Raw genomic sequence first — 18,030 nt, 5'->3', positions numbered from 1 at the left:
TTCCATGGCAGTAATCAAATCATCTTTGATCAGAAAAGTCCTGAAAACTTTTAATATTTGCTAACAAGGAAAGTAGCAATGTCAAATTAAATTAAGTATGAAGGAGTGGCCAAGAGGCTCTTTTCAGAAACATAAAAAGTGAGGTACATTTACTGTTTTTACAACCCAAATAATTTTTCCTTTTATTGAGAACATATAAATTACATTGTGAATGTGAACCAGAGGGAGGAAACACAGGAGATCAAATCGAGCTGAATGGATACTTTGACAGCTTCCAGATTCTTCACCCATTTACACTGAAGTTGCAGCAGGGATGTGACTATCAGAAGTTGATGGCTTTTCCAAAGGAGGCAGCAAGATTTGCTTCTCTGAAGGCTTCTGACACTGTCTAGATGAGGAAAAAGGTTTTTACAATGGCTGTGAGTTAACTGCATTGTTCTTTCATTAATACTAAATACAGTGGAAACCTCTACTTACGAACGTCTCTACATGCGAAATTTTCAGGTTACGAAACGTCTCAACGGGAAAATATTTCCTCGTTAGGAAAGAAATTTCAGGATACGAAAGGCAAAAATACGCTACCGCTGCTACTCGCAGCTTGCGGAGTTTAGCGAACGCAAACATGCTTGTAGCTGCTCTGCCATTGGCTATCACCTAGCATCTTCCTGTAATCCCATTGGCTAGGAGGGATGTCAATATGTACAAGTTTGTGTGTATCTAAGCGTCTTCTTCGTCGTCGTCTTCGGGATTTATTGTGGGTGTTTGTATGTTTGTCCATTAGATGGCGGTGTTACCACAAGTGTTAACATTCGTTGCTAGTAATGACGGCTAACGTAAGATTAGCCTGTAATAAAGTTCATTTTGTTCCTGGAGAAGCCTTGCACTGAATTCCTACATTTATTGTGCGGTAATCTAATTGTAACATGTATTTGTTACATGTTTTGATGCATTTTTATGATTTATAAAAAAAAATTATGTGCGAATTTTTGGGGGCTTGGAACGGATTAGGGCATTTACATGGAAAACACGTCTCTACTTACAGAATTTTAAGGTTACGAAACAATTTCCGGAACCAATTAATTTTGTAAGTAGAGGTCCCACTGTATATTCTATGCACAAAATAGGTATGATCAGACTGTGAGTGTGTGTGTTTGTGCGGGACACACAGGATGAGCATGGCAGACTCTGGCAACATCCTCACAGGAGGCTCCATACTCCATGGCCAGAGCAGCTTCATTGATTATCTCTCCTGCCCCCTGGAGGAGAAAAGAGAAACATGTTTAACAAGTTCTTAAAGTCACTCAAAGTTTGAGTGTTTGCTTGAGTCACTTTGTGAAAAAGTTAAAAGTGTCACAGGCTAAAAGTTATTTTATCTTATAATTGGCACCACCTTCATCGTAAAGTCCTCAGGCACAGAATTTGCATCAATAATTTTCAGGAAATGCTTCGAAAAAAAGTTCTGATTTCTGCACAATACAATGTGGCAAAAAGTGCCATACAAAATTCACTCAATTTCCCTGCTGATGTGTGCGATGTTAAACTTACAGATCCAACGATGTGAGCTCCAAGCATCCTGTCTGTCTCCTTGTGGCTGAGGATCTTCACCATGCCATCAGTGTCAGAATTGGTTTTGGCTCGGCTGTTGGCGGCAAAAGGGAACTTGCCAACTCTATAGGGAACTTCCTGTTGACACAGTCACATGACCAAAACCAGGAAATCAGAAAATCAGCCTCAGTCGCTCTGATCTTTTATAGAAACAGATTCATTTGCAGTTCCTGAATATATGGTTTAAATACAAAACAGATGGAACAGGCAAAGATAAATATTTATAATGGATAAGCAGACAGGTTACACTGGGACATGAATGGCCTTATTATAGAAGGAGGACAAATTATTTTGTATAGATATTTTTCTCTTCTCTGTTAAGTTCCTTAGATTCCACTCTTCATTCTAAATGAAAACTTAAGCTCTACTGTCTTCGTCATCACACTAACCTCCTCTTTCAGTTGCTCCTCTGTCTTGCCAACCCAAGCCACCTCAGGATGTGTGTAGATGACTGAAGGAACACAGTTGTAGTCGATATGAACGGCACCACCAGCCATTCCCTCCACACAGATGATGCCTTCATCTTCAGCTTTGTGGGCCAACATTGGACCAGCAACAACGTCCCCGATGGCATAAACACTAAAAAAAAGTAGCAAAGACATTATTCTACCTGTAACATCTTAAAGGCTACATATTATGCTCCTTTTCAGCATGTAAAGTGGTTGCTTGTTGTCTCAATAAAATATTAGTAAGGTGCATTGGTTGTAAAAACTGAAGGATTAAGTCCAGTCAGACTTTAAATGCACCAACTTCACTGCTCTTTCCGCTCTCAACAGCCAGTTTGACTTAAAATTCTAATCGGTTACTGCGAGCACCACCCACAGTCTTTGCAGTGCCCACCTCTTCTGCCAGGGGGACGACGTAAGGATGGTAGAAGGGAGGAAATACCCAGCATCATTACCAGTATTCAAATCATCCTCACGTAACAATTATGGGAGGAATTCAGACGTATCACTTTGAGACACATTTTGTTACAAAACATTAAATTTGTTGTTGGAATTGACACTTACGGTGTGGGGCGGCACTCTGGAGGAGCAAATACATATACTAAAGCACTGGAAAAAGTAAGTTTTACATGATATCCCCTTTAGGTTTGGGATATAATGCAAGTACTTTTTCCCCCCCACATAAATCGTAGAAAACCCATATAGTTAAACCTGTTGAGTTTTCCAATCATTTTTTTTAAGCCAATGGCCAAAATTAACATTAACTAATACTGATGACTGTTTAAAAATAACATGTTATGGCATTATCAAAGGTGAAGAAAATGATCACCGATATATGACAATAGATCTATAAATATAGATAGGGATTTTCATCCCCTCTCAAGGGTTAGGGATGAGGGAGCCGCATCCCACCAGACGAAGTCTCTATAGAGTTGGACAAAGTGGTGAGAAAAAAACGCTCGGGCCTTTGTACTTGGCTACTGCCAGGTTGACTGGTAAAGGTGGGCAGCAAGGGTGTATTTTATACATTTTCTAACTACAGCCTAAGAAATATCATACCATAATACTTCTAAAATCAGGAGTTCTAATGCGATATCCAAATGCACCTTTCATTTATAAATTGTGCACTAGAATGCTTTAGACAATCCTTTGTATCTGACAGAATGACGAAATGTCATTATGAAACAATGTATAGTCATTAAAAAAATTAAGCATTTTGACCTCGCCCCCGGCCTGGTGGGCCCCCAAAGGTGGCGTCTCCTTCGCCTCAGGTCTCGGTGCCCAGCCATGTCTCAGCTTGTTTGTGTGTGTGGGTGTGTGTGTTTGAGTGTGTGTATGCATATGTGTGTGTATGTGTCCTTTTTCTTGATTCTCTTTGTTGTTTTTATCCTTTGTGAGGCACTTTGTGCTACCCAGTGTATGAAAAGTGCCATATAAATAAAGATTGAATTGAATTGCTATTATGTGATGAAAGGAGTTATGCTAGTTTTCTTTTATTTTACCACTATGCTGCTTTAGTCGTACACATACAACTTGATATTGTGCCAAGAGAAGAAGCTAACACATTTCCACACCCCATAGCTAAAACTCAAGGTACCTCGGCACTTTAGTCTGGAAGCGGTGATTGACAGGGATTCGGCTGTGGTTGTCCAGCTCAATGCCAAGAGATTCCAAACCAAGATTTTGAGTAAAAGGTCTTCTGCCAATGCAGACCAACAGTACATCGCAGGTTAATGTCTCATTCTTCCCTCCAGCAGCAGCCTCCACTCTGAAAGACAGAGAAAGTTTAAAAAAAGAAAACTCACAGATTCAGGTTTCATTGTTACACTCACGCCACATCAATTTTGCCATCTGGACGCTTGGTGGCTCCCAGGACTTTTGTACTGAGCTTGAACTTGAAACCCTGCTTCTGCAGAATGCGCTGGAAGTTTTTGGACATCTCCATATCAATGCCCATTCCACCCACATGGCTCAAGAATTCCACTGCTGTCACTTTGGAACCCAGTCGTTGCCACACGGATCCCTGCAAGAGTGGAAGGTAAAATAAGAAGCAATTACTGAAAAAGTAGTGTAAAGAAAAAAACATGAAGCTCTTCAACTTTATCAGATGAAGAATAAACAAAAAAAGAGCTGATAAAAGAGGAAAAGAGAAGAATGGAATCAGCAGATAAAGGCGTAGATGATGATAATGAGACCAGCCAGGCTGTCTGCTTTAGAGACACTTTAGAGACAGAACATTTGAAAAAAAACCAAATGCTGCACAATTATCTACTGTTAGAAATTCTGGTTTGCCCCCTGAGTCCAGTAGTTTGTTATATGATGTAATATGTCAACTGGAAAAGGGCCATACTGCCATGCTGAAAAGATGCACAATGCCACCAAGTGTTAAGGAGGACATCTTCCCATCAGTTACCTAACTTGCACGTAAACTGCAGCAAGGAACAAATTCCAAAAACACTCCAAAGACCAAAAAAGAGCATAGCTTGTTTAAGCTGTGCATGTGAACATCTTGACTAAGGAGAGATGGGAGGCAGAGCTGGAGGCAACACAGACGTTGAGATCACCTTAGGGAGGAACCACGATGGAGAAAATCAAGAATGAGAACATCAGAGGGAAAGTATTTTGACAGATGTTCTCTAAGTAAAGAGATGGTTCAGACATGTCCAGAGGAGAGACCGAGAAAATGTTGGTAGAAGGTGCTGAGGATGGAACTGCCAGAAAGGAGGGCTATTTCTCAGTATTGCAGTGGAAATTCCATTATTGCCAACTGCATTCACTTTTCAAATGTTTGGTCTAAAACACACACCATAATAATATGGAACAGGAACTGTTTTTTATACTCTAGGAGAGATTTAAACATCTGTAACTGAGCTGGCCTAAAATTTTAGTAGAAGCTGGGGAAGCTCTAACATTTTCACCAATGATCTTTCAGTCAAATCTGCTATTTGTGTGGCTAATGTGAGAGATACTGACCAGTTCTACTCCAATGACACCAGCTCCAATCACAATCATCTCCTCTGGAACCTTTTTTAAAGAAAGAGCCCCTGTAGAAGACACGATTATGTCCTCATCAATCTGTGGATAAAAAAGTTTGACATCTTTAACAGGCAAGAAGATATTCACTTTTCTTTCCTTTTGAAGATAAATTTACACCTTTCTACTTTTTCCATAGTTTTATGACTGCATTCTCAAGATTCAACAGAAGACCTTTTGACCTGTTCTGAAACATAACCCACCCAGATGGTTAAACCCTTCCGTGTAGACCCATTGAAGGCTTAACTAAATGGGAAAAGGGATACACTTCTGCAATTGTGATAGAGAAAAAAAAAGAAATTCAAGGCCTTGAATTCCATACCTGAATTCCAGGGAAGGGTGTAACTTCAGAGCCAGTGGCAATGAGGATGTTTTTGGAGTTGATAATCTGCTCACTGCCATCAGCTGCAGTGGCTGTCACCTGATTTTTACCAGTCAGCCTCCCAAAACCATTGACATGTGTCACCTAAGGGAACTCATGTTATGGCAGGAACATTTACTCTTTAAATGAAATGGAAAACAGTGAAGGAACCAACTTTGTTCTGTTTAAAGAGATGAGCAATTCCTCCAGTGAGAGCTTTGACTGCACCGCTCTTCTGAGCCATCATCTTCTCCAGGTTCAACGAGATACCTGAAACTAATATAGACGCATCCATGTCTCCATACAATTTACATATAACATAATTTCATAAATACAAACAAAAAAAAACAACCCAAAAATAAAAAAGTATGCAGTGAAATTTTACCTTTTGGGGGATAATAAACAAAGAATGAAAGTGATTTATAGCTAAAATGATTATCAATCATCAAACAACAGATTCCGGTTGAATATGAATTCATTGTTCAGTTATAAAAAGAGTCCCAGTTGGCAAAAAAAAATCAGATTTAATGTAGACATTGTTCTACAAATATGACAAAGGAAAAATGTATCTTCTTCTCAGCTGCGCAGGAGCCTGAACCTGAAGACACCATCAGATTGTGAAATGAACAACAGATATCTTCAAAAAAAGACAAGGCTTCTTACTTTCGATTCCTCTGCTTTCGAAGTCCTTTCCATGAGCTAAGTGGTAAAAGTAGGAGTTGTTCAACAGAGCCTGCAGACACCAAATACGAACATTTAAAATGGATGATTTCACATTTTCAGGAAAATGTTCCACTTTTCAAGGACGAGTACATTGATTTTAACACACTTAATGGAAAATCAAAAAGATTGTCAAGCGACACTTTGCCTTCCTTAATGATAAAGTGAACACTGTCACAATCATACAAATGGACATTAGTATTACTACTGTGTTCTTTTATTGTTATACTACATATTTTTTGATTCATATGGTGCTGCTCAGGGTTTCTTCCTGTTAAAGGGAGCATTTTTAAAGAGACTGTACAGGACAAATCACAGCATATTACGGTCAGCATTGTCATAAAATCAGGGACCCCACAATCTTATAATCCATTCTTTTCTCTGTCGACACAAACAAGATAACCTGCGACATGGACAATATACCCTTCTCAAACAGGTGGATGACAGAACATTGGAGGCTCACCTGATGGACTCTAACAGCATATCACCAACAGTTACACTCACTTTTCAACATGTCTAAGACTAAGGTGCTGTGCTGCTGAAGGAGAGTGACACTTGATGACTCTACCCTCCTACTACTACAACCACTTAAAAATCAAAGGCCAGGAGGTGGGGCATTCAGGTATCTTTGAGGTGGACAGGACATTGTCCTTTTCGGTCTATTCTGAAAACACCTACAAAAAGGCAAAATGGCTATTTTTGTGGAGGAATCTGAGGAGTTTTAATGTGAAGAAAGACACTTTAACAGACATTTTACTGATTACTCATTTAGTCCACACTTAAAACACCTTCATCGTGGTACACCTTTCTTTCTGTCAAAGACAAATAAAAACTGTTATTCATTACAAAACACAAATAAAACAACAGGCACAACACAGCCCTCACCCTCAGATCTCCACACGGGGTCAGATGAAAAGGGCCTCTATGTAGTATGCATGAACCTTCAGATCTGTACCACAACTCATTAGTTCAGGAAGAAATTGCCTACCCTTTCAAATTACCCTTCACTAAATGGCTGAACCCATAACAAGGTACTGATGATGGAAAAAAAAAAAAGTTCATGCGTTACCTTTGAGGGGATGCATCCGACATTCAGACAGGTTCCACCAAGCGTGGGATTTTTTTCGACACACACTGTCTAAAGAAGGAAGGATTTATTAAGAATGTCTATATCAGTGTTTTACATGCTGTGACACATTAAGTATCAAGTTTATTTTGGAATTATTTGCACAGTCAATCCTTAATAGTAATAAATGGCCTGTTATTCAGAATCACCTTAGACTTGACCACTCCAAAACATTTTTTTTAGAGTCATCTTTAGGGTATTTCTCAGGATGCTGCAGATCTTAGTCCTGGTGGAAGATTCATCCATCTTTCATGGTGACAAATTACCTTGTGGGGGATGTTGGAATGTTTTGTGTGTTTACTGCGCTATAGTGAACATTTGATTTCTATTTGTGTCTCTCCTATAAAGATTAGAGTGATGAAGAAACCAGGCATGTTTGTTTGCCAGCTTTTTATTTGTTCTTTTTGCAGTGCAGAAATTATATGCACTACTAGCATGGCACAGCCAGGTGTTTTTGTGATTAAATCCAAAATTGATTGTGCAAATAACCTTTATGTTGTTTTATACTTTACTTTACTTTATATATATATATATATATATATATATATATATATATATATATATATATATATATATACACATACACATATATACATATATATACATATATACACATACATATATACATATACATACATATACATATATATATATATAAATAAAAACATATATATATATATATCCTACCTTAAAGCCAAGTTGTGCAGCTTTAATGGCAGCAACATAACCACCTGGACCAGAACCAACAACTGTCAGATCTGCATCAACTGCCAAGATGAAATGCATCTATTTTAACAGCAGCTCAGAACATAATTTCTCTCACACTTTAACTTGGTTTATCCAAATCCAGCATTTGGAGGCTGTGTTTTCATTGAAGAAGTTCAGAGCAGCTTCTTCCTTGAGCTCCTCCAGGAGAACCCCCCTATTGGTCCTTGGCCTGGTTTGGGGTATCACCTATGGAGATTTTTTTGGAGGCATCCTGACCTCAAATATCTAAATTGTCTCTTCTTGACCTAAAGAACTATTCACTCTTGAATGTCAAGCTCCTCACTCTCTATATCTACCCACCTACACTTTAGGAGAACTCATTTAAGCCCTTTACATTTATGATGGTATTCATTATGCCATGGCTCATGACCACAGGTTAGGGGAAGGCTGTAAACTGACTAGTGATTTTAGACCTTTGCCTAACAGCTCAGTTTGTCTTTAATGCAACAAACTGGTACAGCATGCAAAAACGTCACCAATATAAGTGTCAATCAATTAGATTAATATGACCAGCCCAAACATATTTAATTTTTATAAAGGGGTTTATAATATTCAAACCCCCACTGGTTCTTTTGGATGCCAAAACTGTAATTTATTGCTCATCCAAACTCAATGAGGATACTCATCAAATTTTTAGACAAAAATAGAAAATATAATTCAATGAGCTCGAGAAGTATTACAATTACAACTATTTGCAGATTAGACATTTCAAGTAAAGATAAGTCATCTTACTTGCCGCTTTGTCCGCATAGGTTCTGATGGACAGAACTGCAGCTCCATTAAGTTTGCAGGGAAAGTTGAGGCTCCGCTGTGAGACAAATCAAACAAAAACCATGAAAATATAGGTACTATATGGTATTTACACACCTTCGTGGGTGGATTTTGTGTATAAAGACTGTGAACACAGGACTCCATAACATTTAACGTGTATGTTTAAGAGCAACACAGTCAAAAAAATAAGAGTATTTTACCAGGTTTAACGTCTTACTATCTTTCGCTACTATATGGAGAAAAAAACCCAAAACAAAATAACATGTTATTAAAATTCTGTGTGTTGACTCATGGGGACACTGACGCGTCTCATTCAAGGCTGCAAACAACAAACTACCGTAATATGATTTTTTGACACACATTTGAATTGTTCGTTCGAATTCTTTGCAGTCAACGAAACAAGATTTATACCGGTGAGTTTACATTTAACTCTCTTAACGCTATTGTGCTGTGACATCATTTAAAAATATATTTTTCTTTCAACAATGACGTAATCTGACCGTGGAATTAAAATGTCTCTCTGGGACAGACAAGCCCGGATCGGGCCGCAGAGGAGAAAATGAACGTATTAACAGAAGCAAAACTGAACTACACATGAGGCGAATACGGGATATGGAAAAGAAATTGCTCGTACCGTTGCCAGGGAGCGGTATAAATGGGTCCAGCTCTGCATTTTATATGTATCCCTTCACTGTAAAGTAGTCAACCTAGCTAGCCAAGGACTCCTGCCACTAAGCATGCGCAACAATCGCGACACACGCTATCCGTCGCATAAGAATTGCGTCATGAAGAGCAAAATTATTAATCTAATTTATAATTCATTTTGTCTGCCACTTTCGTGTGTTAGAATGTATTTATATTGTATATATGGTTCTTTATTTGTGTAATTGCTTAATTAAAAGTAAGGACGCTCAGAACCTTTTTTTAATCTGACATGAGTGTTCAACTACAATGGAGTGTTAGGGCCACATTAAGATTTTTTTTATTATTTACGAGATTAAAGTCATTAGTGACTAGAATAAAGTCATTATTTACGAAATTAAATTAACACTAGAAGTCCCAGCATTTTTCTGTCTACGTAGAAGACCCACATAGGGGCCATTTGGCCCGACCGCTTTTCCCGAATACACTAATCACTCATTTTGTTATGGTAATGAGGCTGTTAGTGGCAGTGTGTGGGGTGAGGGGGTCACACCTTACAGTGGTGAAGTCATGTTGGCTACTTCTGTGTGAATGTCAGCAGCATGCACAGCATGATTCAGACACAGGATACCACCAAAAAGAAGCCAAACACCATCACACTCTACAACACAACAAAGTGCGGCGTCGATGTCATGGACCGGATGGTGCGAGAGTACACTGTCCGCGCAGGAACACGGCACTGGCCAGTAGCAGTGTTCTATAACATGATAGATATGGCAGCACTGAATTCTCACGTGCTCTATCAATTATGCACCGGGAGGCAGGAGAGACGGGTGGATTTCCTGCTGGAGCTTGCAAGAGAGTTGGCTCAAACCCACGTGGGTATGAAAAAGGCCCAAAAGGAACAATTATTTCGGCAACAACCCTCCACACCACAACTAGGAAAAAGAGCCAAGTGTCAGGCTAAAATTAAATGTAAGGACAATAATGCAACTGTGCGCTGTGTTGACTGCTACCGATATACATGTGGGAAATGCCCAAAGGAGCAATGGCAGTGCCAGGATTGTGAGTGACTGCTCAAATGTATTTCACTCACAATGCATGGTTTTTCATTCTTTGTAAATATGCTTGAGTTTCTTTTTATTTTATTTTTTTACTATTTTTAGCACAAAAATAACAATTACTTCTGCAACAACCCTCCACACAAAAACTGGGGAAAAGTTGCTTTTTCATTCTTTGTAAATATGTTTTGTTTTTTTAACAATAAATGTCAGTGTGTTGATCCCTTCCTTCCTGTTGATCCTTTCCACTGCATACAGCTCATAGTCCAGTTTAAGTCTTTATGGCTATGTTCACTGAGGTATTTATCCATCTCACAACTAAAGCTTGCTCTCAAAAGAACCTCCTGAGCTGTAAGGTATGTCCCCTCCCCCACACAGGTTCAAGTGGCTCCGGCCGTGTGCCACTAACAGCCACATTTCCATAACAAAATGAGTGTCCACAGGGGGGACTTCAGGCCAATTGGCCCTCTTGTGGGTTTTCTAGGTAAAAAGGCCAAATGGCCCCTCTCTGGGACTTCTAGTGTTAATTAGTACGAGACAATTGGAAAAGTGTTTGGGGAAAACCTAATCTGATTAGGAGACACAGCGTCGATCCACCCAGGAAGGTGCCGCTCTTATTTCTAGGAACTTGGGCAATTTTATTCCAAAATAGCATGACAAACTAGGGTTTGTCATATATATATAAAAAAAAAATCTCTTCCTTGCCCTCCTAGGCAGTGCCTCCTTCCTTCAGACTCAGGTCCTCTACCAGAGGCCTGGGTTCTGCGCAGGATCTTAGCTGTTCCTAGGACTGCGCTCTTCTGTGGTTCCTGGTATCTGTTGGAGCCATCTACTCAAGTTGGGTGTTACTGCCCCTAGTGTCCCGATCACCACTAGGGTTACTCCCGTAGTGACACTCTATCAGTACCATGTTCTCTGCCATGAATGCCTTGTTCCAGCCAATTTGACATCAGGTAGCCCTGGTTCCCTGACGCGGGCTACGTCCGAGCCTTTATCAGTTAATGTTCTGCTCATATGGTTTACGCTTAAGGAGCCTTTCCTAAGGGCTCGCCTGGATTCGAACCCACAACCTTCTGCACCAAAGTCAGTGGTGTAAACCACTGGCCTATCCAGTTGCTATATATTGATTGATAGATAGATAGATAGATAGATAGATAGATAGATAGATAGATAGATAGATAGATAGATAGATAGATAGATAGATAGATAGATAGATAGATAGATAGATAGATAGATAGATAGAAGAGGGTTTTTTTCAGTCAAAAAAAAAATCTCTTCCTTGCCCTCCTTCCTCCTGCCTCTTTCCTTCAGACTCGGGTCCTCTACCAGAGGCCTGGGAGTCTGAGGGTTCTGCGTAGGATCTTAGCTTTTCCTAGGACTGCACTCTTCTGGACAGAGATATTTGATGTGGTTCCTGGTATCTGTTGGAGCCATCTACTCAGGTTGTTTGTTACTGCCCCTAGTGTCCCAATCACTACTGGGACCACTTCATGCCCCACATTCTCTTCATCTCCTCCTTCAGCCCTTGGTACTTCTCCAGCTTCTCGTGTTCCTTCCTCCTGATGTTGCTATCATTCGCGATTGCTACATCTATGATTGCTACCACTATGTCAAGCTGGTTGGCCACCCCCATCTTGTCAGTCTGGATCAGGAAGTCCCACAGGATCTTGGCATGCTTGTTCTCCAGCAGTTTCGGGGTTGTCTCCCACCTGGACCCTGGGACCTCCAGTCCATACTCAGTACAGATGTTCCTGTACACTATGCCAGCCACCTGGTAATGCCGCTCCACGTATGCCTTGCCTCCCTCTTGTCTGGTATGGTAGACCCTGGCCTCTATTGCTCTGGTGCTCAGGGCCTGTACTTGTGCAGCCAAGAGTAGTGCATCTGTGCTGTCTTTCAGTCCGGCCTTTGTCAGCCACTGGTATGTTTTCTCGATATCAGCCATTATATATATATATGTGTATATATATATATATTATATATATATATATATATACAGTATATCTATATATAGTCTGTGTTCCACGATTAAAAGGTCACCAAGCACAGAGCAAGGGAGCGGTCAATCACCATGATATTATTAAAATTAATACCAAAGCAAAAATAGAAGACACTAACAGCACAATTAAATGTGGACTGTTAAATATTAGATATCTTTGTGTAAATCCCTGTTAGTTGTTGGATTGCAATACCTCTCGTGTGTCACTGCCAATCTGCGTGTTCTTTAAATGAAGACTTCAAGTAAACAAATGCCAATTTCAAAATGTATTTAGCAAATAGAATCAATTCAAGATACAAATATACAGAGCTCTGGGCCAGTTCATAACCCTACCAACAACAGAGTCAATTGTCAGGGCATGAAGTCTGACAACCTAACTATCCCTTGGCCCAGTCTTTTATAGAAAGACATATGTAAATTATTGATGCTAATTCAGTCCAATCCAGTCCTTCTTCTTGGATGACCTCATCTTCTTCTTCCAGCCTCCTTTGGTGTTGGTGTGGTCCTTCTTCTCCATTATCTTCCCAGATAGCCAGGTCAGAGGTCTTTATCAACACCAGTAAACTATGCTGTCACATTTTATGATGGGGGTCTACCACTTTCCGTCTGACTGTCTCCTCCTGGCTCCAATCGTCCAAACAACATTCATGTCAAGGAAGGGTCAACTGACTTGCTTACGCTTATTCCTACTAAAGATTATATACTATCCCTAACTTCTAAACTAACTGTAACAGAAAACAAAAACATATAGTATAACACATGCTAACAAGATAAAAGATGCTAACAAGATAAAAGAATTCTCTTCATAGTGCACGACCTGATAGCTGATCATCACATTGAGGAGGAGGAGTATGTTACCTTAAATGAATTTATTCCTCCTACCCAGGGGATTTGGCAGCAATCTATCACTCCAAGATATTAATTAATCCTAGACCAAAACATAGCTCCAGTTCATTTGAAAGCCTGACTCTTGGCATCACCCATCTGAACTGGAGGACAGAAAAGCCACTTTTGTTTGTAGTCATATATCGGCCCCATGATGAGCCACATTCAGAGTTCTTGTCTGAGTTCTCTGACTTCTTATCTGACTTAGTCCTCAGAACAGATAAAGTCATCATTATTGGAGACTTTAAAATCCATATAGAAGTTGTAAATGACAGGTTTATAAATGGCTTCATTCCATTACTTGAATCAGTTGGTTTCCTTCAACAGATAAATCAACCAACTCATAGCTTCAACCACACCCTTGATCTAGTTCTGATTTACGGCGTTGAGGTAGAACATGTGTCAGTGTTCCCTCCTGTCAGATCATTCTTTGATGACTTTTACATTTATGATTAAGGATTCTTCTATGTTCAGAACACAGTCTTACTATAGCAGACGTCTTTCAGATAATGCTGCAGCTAAAGTTAAGGATGCGATCCCTGTGCTAATCCCAGGACCACCGTGTGTTTCTCCAGGGATTAATCATTATATTTTTAGCCCCGCCGAGGTTTACTCTGTTGCTGAAGGTGCAGCAGCCTCAGTAATAATCACACTTGTTTCTGTTGTTCCCCATGAAAAAGAAAATAGTAAATCAGAAGGTGTAGTTTATAAAAAAGGCCCTCTGTAAGGCTAGAACAGCTTGCTTTTCTTCTTTAATTGAAGAAAACCAGAATAACCCCAGATTTCTTTTCAGCACTGTGGCCAAATTAACCAAGAGTCACAGTGTTTTAGAGCCACATATTCCTTCTTCCCTTAGTGGTGAAGACTTCATGAGCTTCTTCACTGATAAAGATCAAGTTATCAGAGAAGAGGTTAATTAGGCCATCACCAGATGTGTCGTCTGTGGGAACATACTGGGTCTCAAACGAGCCCTTAAACTTCTTCACCACTATATATTTTTCTGAGGTGTCTTTCCCTAATTCAGAAATCCAAGTCCACCACATGTCTTTTAGATCCCATCCCAACACACCTGTTGAAGGATATTTTACCAATTATAGGAAGCTCTATTATTTACCAGATCAATTGTTCTTTAGTGACAGGTTATGTACCCTGCTCCTACAAGGTGGCAGTAATTCAACCATTACTTAACAAAACCATCACTGATCCTGATTTGTTAGAAATTATAAGCTGATATCCAACCTTTCTTTTATCTATAAAATTCTTGAGAAAGTGGTGGTGACTCAGTTACCAGAGCACCTGCAGAGGATTTTTCAGTCAGGATTTAGAGCCCACCACAGAACAGAGACAGCACTTATTAAAGTTACTAATGGTCTTATAGCGTCAGATCATGGACTAGTTTCTATGCTGGTTCTCCTGGACCTCACTGCTGACTTTGATACAGTTGATCACAGCATCCTGTTTCAGAGGCTGGAACCTGTGATTGGGATTAAAGGGTGCTGGTGAGTGTGGCCGTATCCTGCTCTACGCCTGACACTCCTTGGAACACTCCTCTTGCTTCACAAGTCTATTTGCCTCTCGTTCTTGGTAGAATTCAGTGCTGACGACAGTTTTATTGACCTCAATATGGCCAAGCAGGCAAACATCCCCGTGGAGGCCCTGTCCGAGCTAAAGACCATCCTGGGTTTAGATGGCAATGTCCTGGCCAAAGCAACCCACCCTTGTCATATCAGGTAATCACTGGGAGACGATCCAGTTTTTTCTTATCCACTCTTCTTCCTTCCCAGGAGTCCTCAGTGCCGCCTGGCTTGCCCGCCACAACCCACAGTTTGACTGGTCGGCCAGGACGCTCACAAGCTGGAGCTTGAGCTGTCATTCAAACTGCCTGCGCTCAGCTCTCTCCTCTTTACTGAGCAGTTTGGAGCAGGTATCTTCTTTGTACAGTCTATTATCTTATACAGTCTACTATATCATATTTTTTGTGTGTGTTTCTGTGCTCTGTGCCTCTCCTCTCCTCTCCCCCTCCTTCTCCTTTTCCTCTCCCTCTCCTCTCCTTTCCTTTCCTCTTTCCCCTCCTCATTCTCCTTCTCCTCTACCTCCCCTTCACTCTACTTCTCCTCTCCTCTCCTCTACCCCTCTCCTCTCCTCTCCTACCTATCCTATCCTCTACCTGTCCTCCCCCTTCTCCTCTCTCTTTACCCAGCCGGCCATCAGCAGGAGGGTCCCCCTACATGAGCCTGGTCCTGCTCAAGGTTTCTTCCTGTTAAAGGGGAGTTTTTCCTTGCCACTGTTGCTTGTCTGGGGTCAGGCCCTGGGATTCTGGAAAGCACCTTGAAACAATTGTGATTGTATAAGACGCTATATAAATAAAGATTGATTGATTGATTGATACAGAAGAAGGATGGCTCACTCCGACTGTATTTACTATACAGCGGAGGCCTCGATGACATCACCTCCAAGAATAAGTACCCTTTACCCCTTCACAACTCTGCTTTTGGTCCATTCCATCGAGGCCGGATCTTCTCCAAACACGGCCTGCGGAATGCTTACCATCTGATCCGGATCCGTCAGGGCGATTAGTGGAAAACCATTTTCAACACCCCCCTAGGACACTATGAGTACTTAGTCATGCCTTTTGGTCTGACCAACGCACCTGCAGTATTCCAGGTGTTGGTTAACGACATTCTTCGGGACACGCTAAATCAGTTTGTCTTTGTGTATATTGACGATATCCTCATCTCCGAGATGAGGGAGGAGCACGTTCTGCATGTCCGCCTGATTCTCCACCATTTTCTCAAGAACAAGCTCTTCATCAAGGCAGAGAAGTGCGAGTTCCACTCAATTACGCATCCTTCCTTGAGTTTGTGGTGAAGCAGAGACAGTTCTCACTGGACCCCGCAAAGGTGAGTGCAGTAGCGGAGTGGCCAACTCCTTCCACCCGGAAGCAACTCCAGTGATTCTTGGGTTTAGCTAATTTCTATTGCCGCTTTATTCGGGACTATACTAAGGTGCTAGCTCCTCTTACTAACCTAACCTCCACATTAGGGGCTTTCCAGTGGTCTGGGGAGGCAGAGGTGGTATTTTGTCAGCTGAAGTCCCTGTTTACCTCCACTCCCATTCTGCATCACCTGGATCCCAGCCATCAGTTTGCGATTGAGGTGGATGCGTCCGACTTAGCGGTCGGGGTGGTTCTCTCTCAGCGCCATCCAGTTGACCAGAAGCTCCATCCCTGCGCCTTCTTCAGTCGGAAGCTCTCCCCAGCAAAGGTGAACTACAATGTAGGAAATAAGGAGTTGCTTGCAGTTGTTCTGGCATTGCAGAAATGGAGACACTGGCTGGAGGGTTTGGCCCAACCATTCCTGATCTGGATGGATAAGAACCTGTCCTATCTTAGAAACATCAAGAGACTGAACTCCCAACAAGCAGGGTGGGCACTCTTCTTGGGTCGCTTCAGGTTCTCCCTCACTTACCGTCCAGGCTCTCGCAACGCCAAGCCAGACGCTCTACCCCACCTGTTTTTGCCCGATCCCTCCCACTCTGAGCCTAGCTCTATTCTGTCGCCATCCTGCATGGTGGGACCTGCCTCATGCAGTGGGGGCATTCCTCCAGACTTACCTGCCACCCTGGGCTCTCTCAGACTCTGCACTTCATTAGGCAATGTTTCTGGTGGCCTTCCATGGTTCGAGATGCAGTGGAAAATCCTCCCACCGAACTCCTGCTGGCCTTCTGAATCTGCTAGACAGCCCTCTGCGCCCCTGGTCACACATCGCAGTGGACTTTGTCACCGGTCTTCCCCCATCGGACGGGAATAATGCCATCCTCACTGTGGTTGATCATTTTTCCAAGGCTGCCCACTTCATTCCTCTCACAAAGGTCCCTTTCACTGCAGAGACTGTGGATCTCCTGGTCTGAAATGTTTTCCGTCTCCATGGTTTCCCTAAAGATATTGTGTCAGACCAAGGACCCCAATTCACATCCCAAGTCTGGAGAGCTTTCTGTGCTGCACTGGGAGCCTCGGTGAGCCTCTCATCTGGGTATCATCCGCAGTACAATGGTCAAGCGGAGAGGACCAACCAGAGTTTGGAGAATGCCCTCAAGTTGACTGAAATCCTGCTTCCTGGAGTTTGTTTCTACCCTGGGTGGAGTATGCCCATAGCTTGCTGGTCTCTGCTGCCACTGGATTGTTGCCCTTCATGGCTTCCCTGGGATACCAACCACCATTGTTTGAATTCCAGGAGGATGAAGTGGCCATGCCCTCTGCCCGGGCCAACCTATGTCATTGCAGAAGTGTGTGGAGGTAGGTCCATTCTTCCCTTCTGCGGGCTTCCCAACAGACTCAGAGGAAGGCCAACCGCCACCGTGTTCCAACCCCTGCCTATCAACTGGGCCAGAACTCTACCCAGCCGGCCATCAGGAGGAGGGTCCCCCTACATGAGCCTGGTCCTGCTCAAGGTTTCTTCCTGTTAAAGGGGAGTTTTGCCTTGCCACTGATGCTTGTCTGGGGTTAGGCCCTGGGATTCTGGAAAGCGCCTTGAAACAATTTTGATTGTAAAAGACGCTATATAAATAAAGATTGATTGATTGATTGATTGATTGATTGAGAAGGTCTTGGCCTC

General features: G+C 41.7%; 1 protein-coding gene and 2 long non-coding RNA genes across 3 annotated transcripts; 1 reads left to right on the top strand and 2 right to left on the bottom strand.

Moving 5' to 3' along the window:
• Nucleotides 1-148: 148 nt before the first annotated feature.
• Nucleotides 149-9,593, bottom strand: dldh (dihydrolipoamide dehydrogenase). Its single transcript, XM_057051055.1, has 14 exons — nucleotides 9,465-9,593; nucleotides 8,792-8,867; nucleotides 7,979-8,058; nucleotides 7,235-7,303; nucleotides 6,109-6,178; nucleotides 5,621-5,721; nucleotides 5,407-5,550; nucleotides 5,025-5,126; nucleotides 3,884-4,074; nucleotides 3,649-3,819; nucleotides 1,995-2,184; nucleotides 1,546-1,683; nucleotides 1,167-1,256; nucleotides 149-388 (listed from the first exon to the last, which is right to left on the bottom strand). Exons 1-14 carry the CDS (start codon nucleotides 9,501-9,503, stop codon nucleotides 323-325), a joined length of 1,527 nt encoding a protein of 508 aa, XP_056907035.1. The 5' UTR covers nucleotides 9,504-9,593; the 3' UTR covers nucleotides 149-322.
• Nucleotides 6,365-7,228, bottom strand: LOC130535797 (uncharacterized). Its single transcript, XR_008953207.1, has 2 exons — nucleotides 7,051-7,228; nucleotides 6,365-6,977 (listed from the first exon to the last, which is right to left on the bottom strand). It is a non-coding gene; the product is annotated as an uncharacterized LOC130535797 (long non-coding RNA).
• On the top strand, nucleotides 8,861-16,670 carry LOC130535795 (uncharacterized). Its single transcript, XR_008953205.1, has 3 exons — nucleotides 8,861-9,243; nucleotides 15,202-15,341; nucleotides 15,847-16,670. It is a non-coding gene; the product is annotated as an uncharacterized LOC130535795 (long non-coding RNA).
• Nucleotides 16,671-18,030: the final 1,360 nt, after the last annotated feature.

This window comes from Takifugu flavidus, chromosome 13 (assembly GCF_003711565.1).
Source record: "Takifugu flavidus isolate HTHZ2018 chromosome 13, ASM371156v2, whole genome shotgun sequence".
Classification (NCBI taxonomy): Eukaryota; Metazoa; Chordata; class Actinopteri; order Tetraodontiformes; family Tetraodontidae; genus Takifugu; species Takifugu flavidus.
The sequence above is the reverse complement of the archived record's forward strand: the minus strand, read 5'-3'. Positions and strand labels throughout refer to the sequence as shown.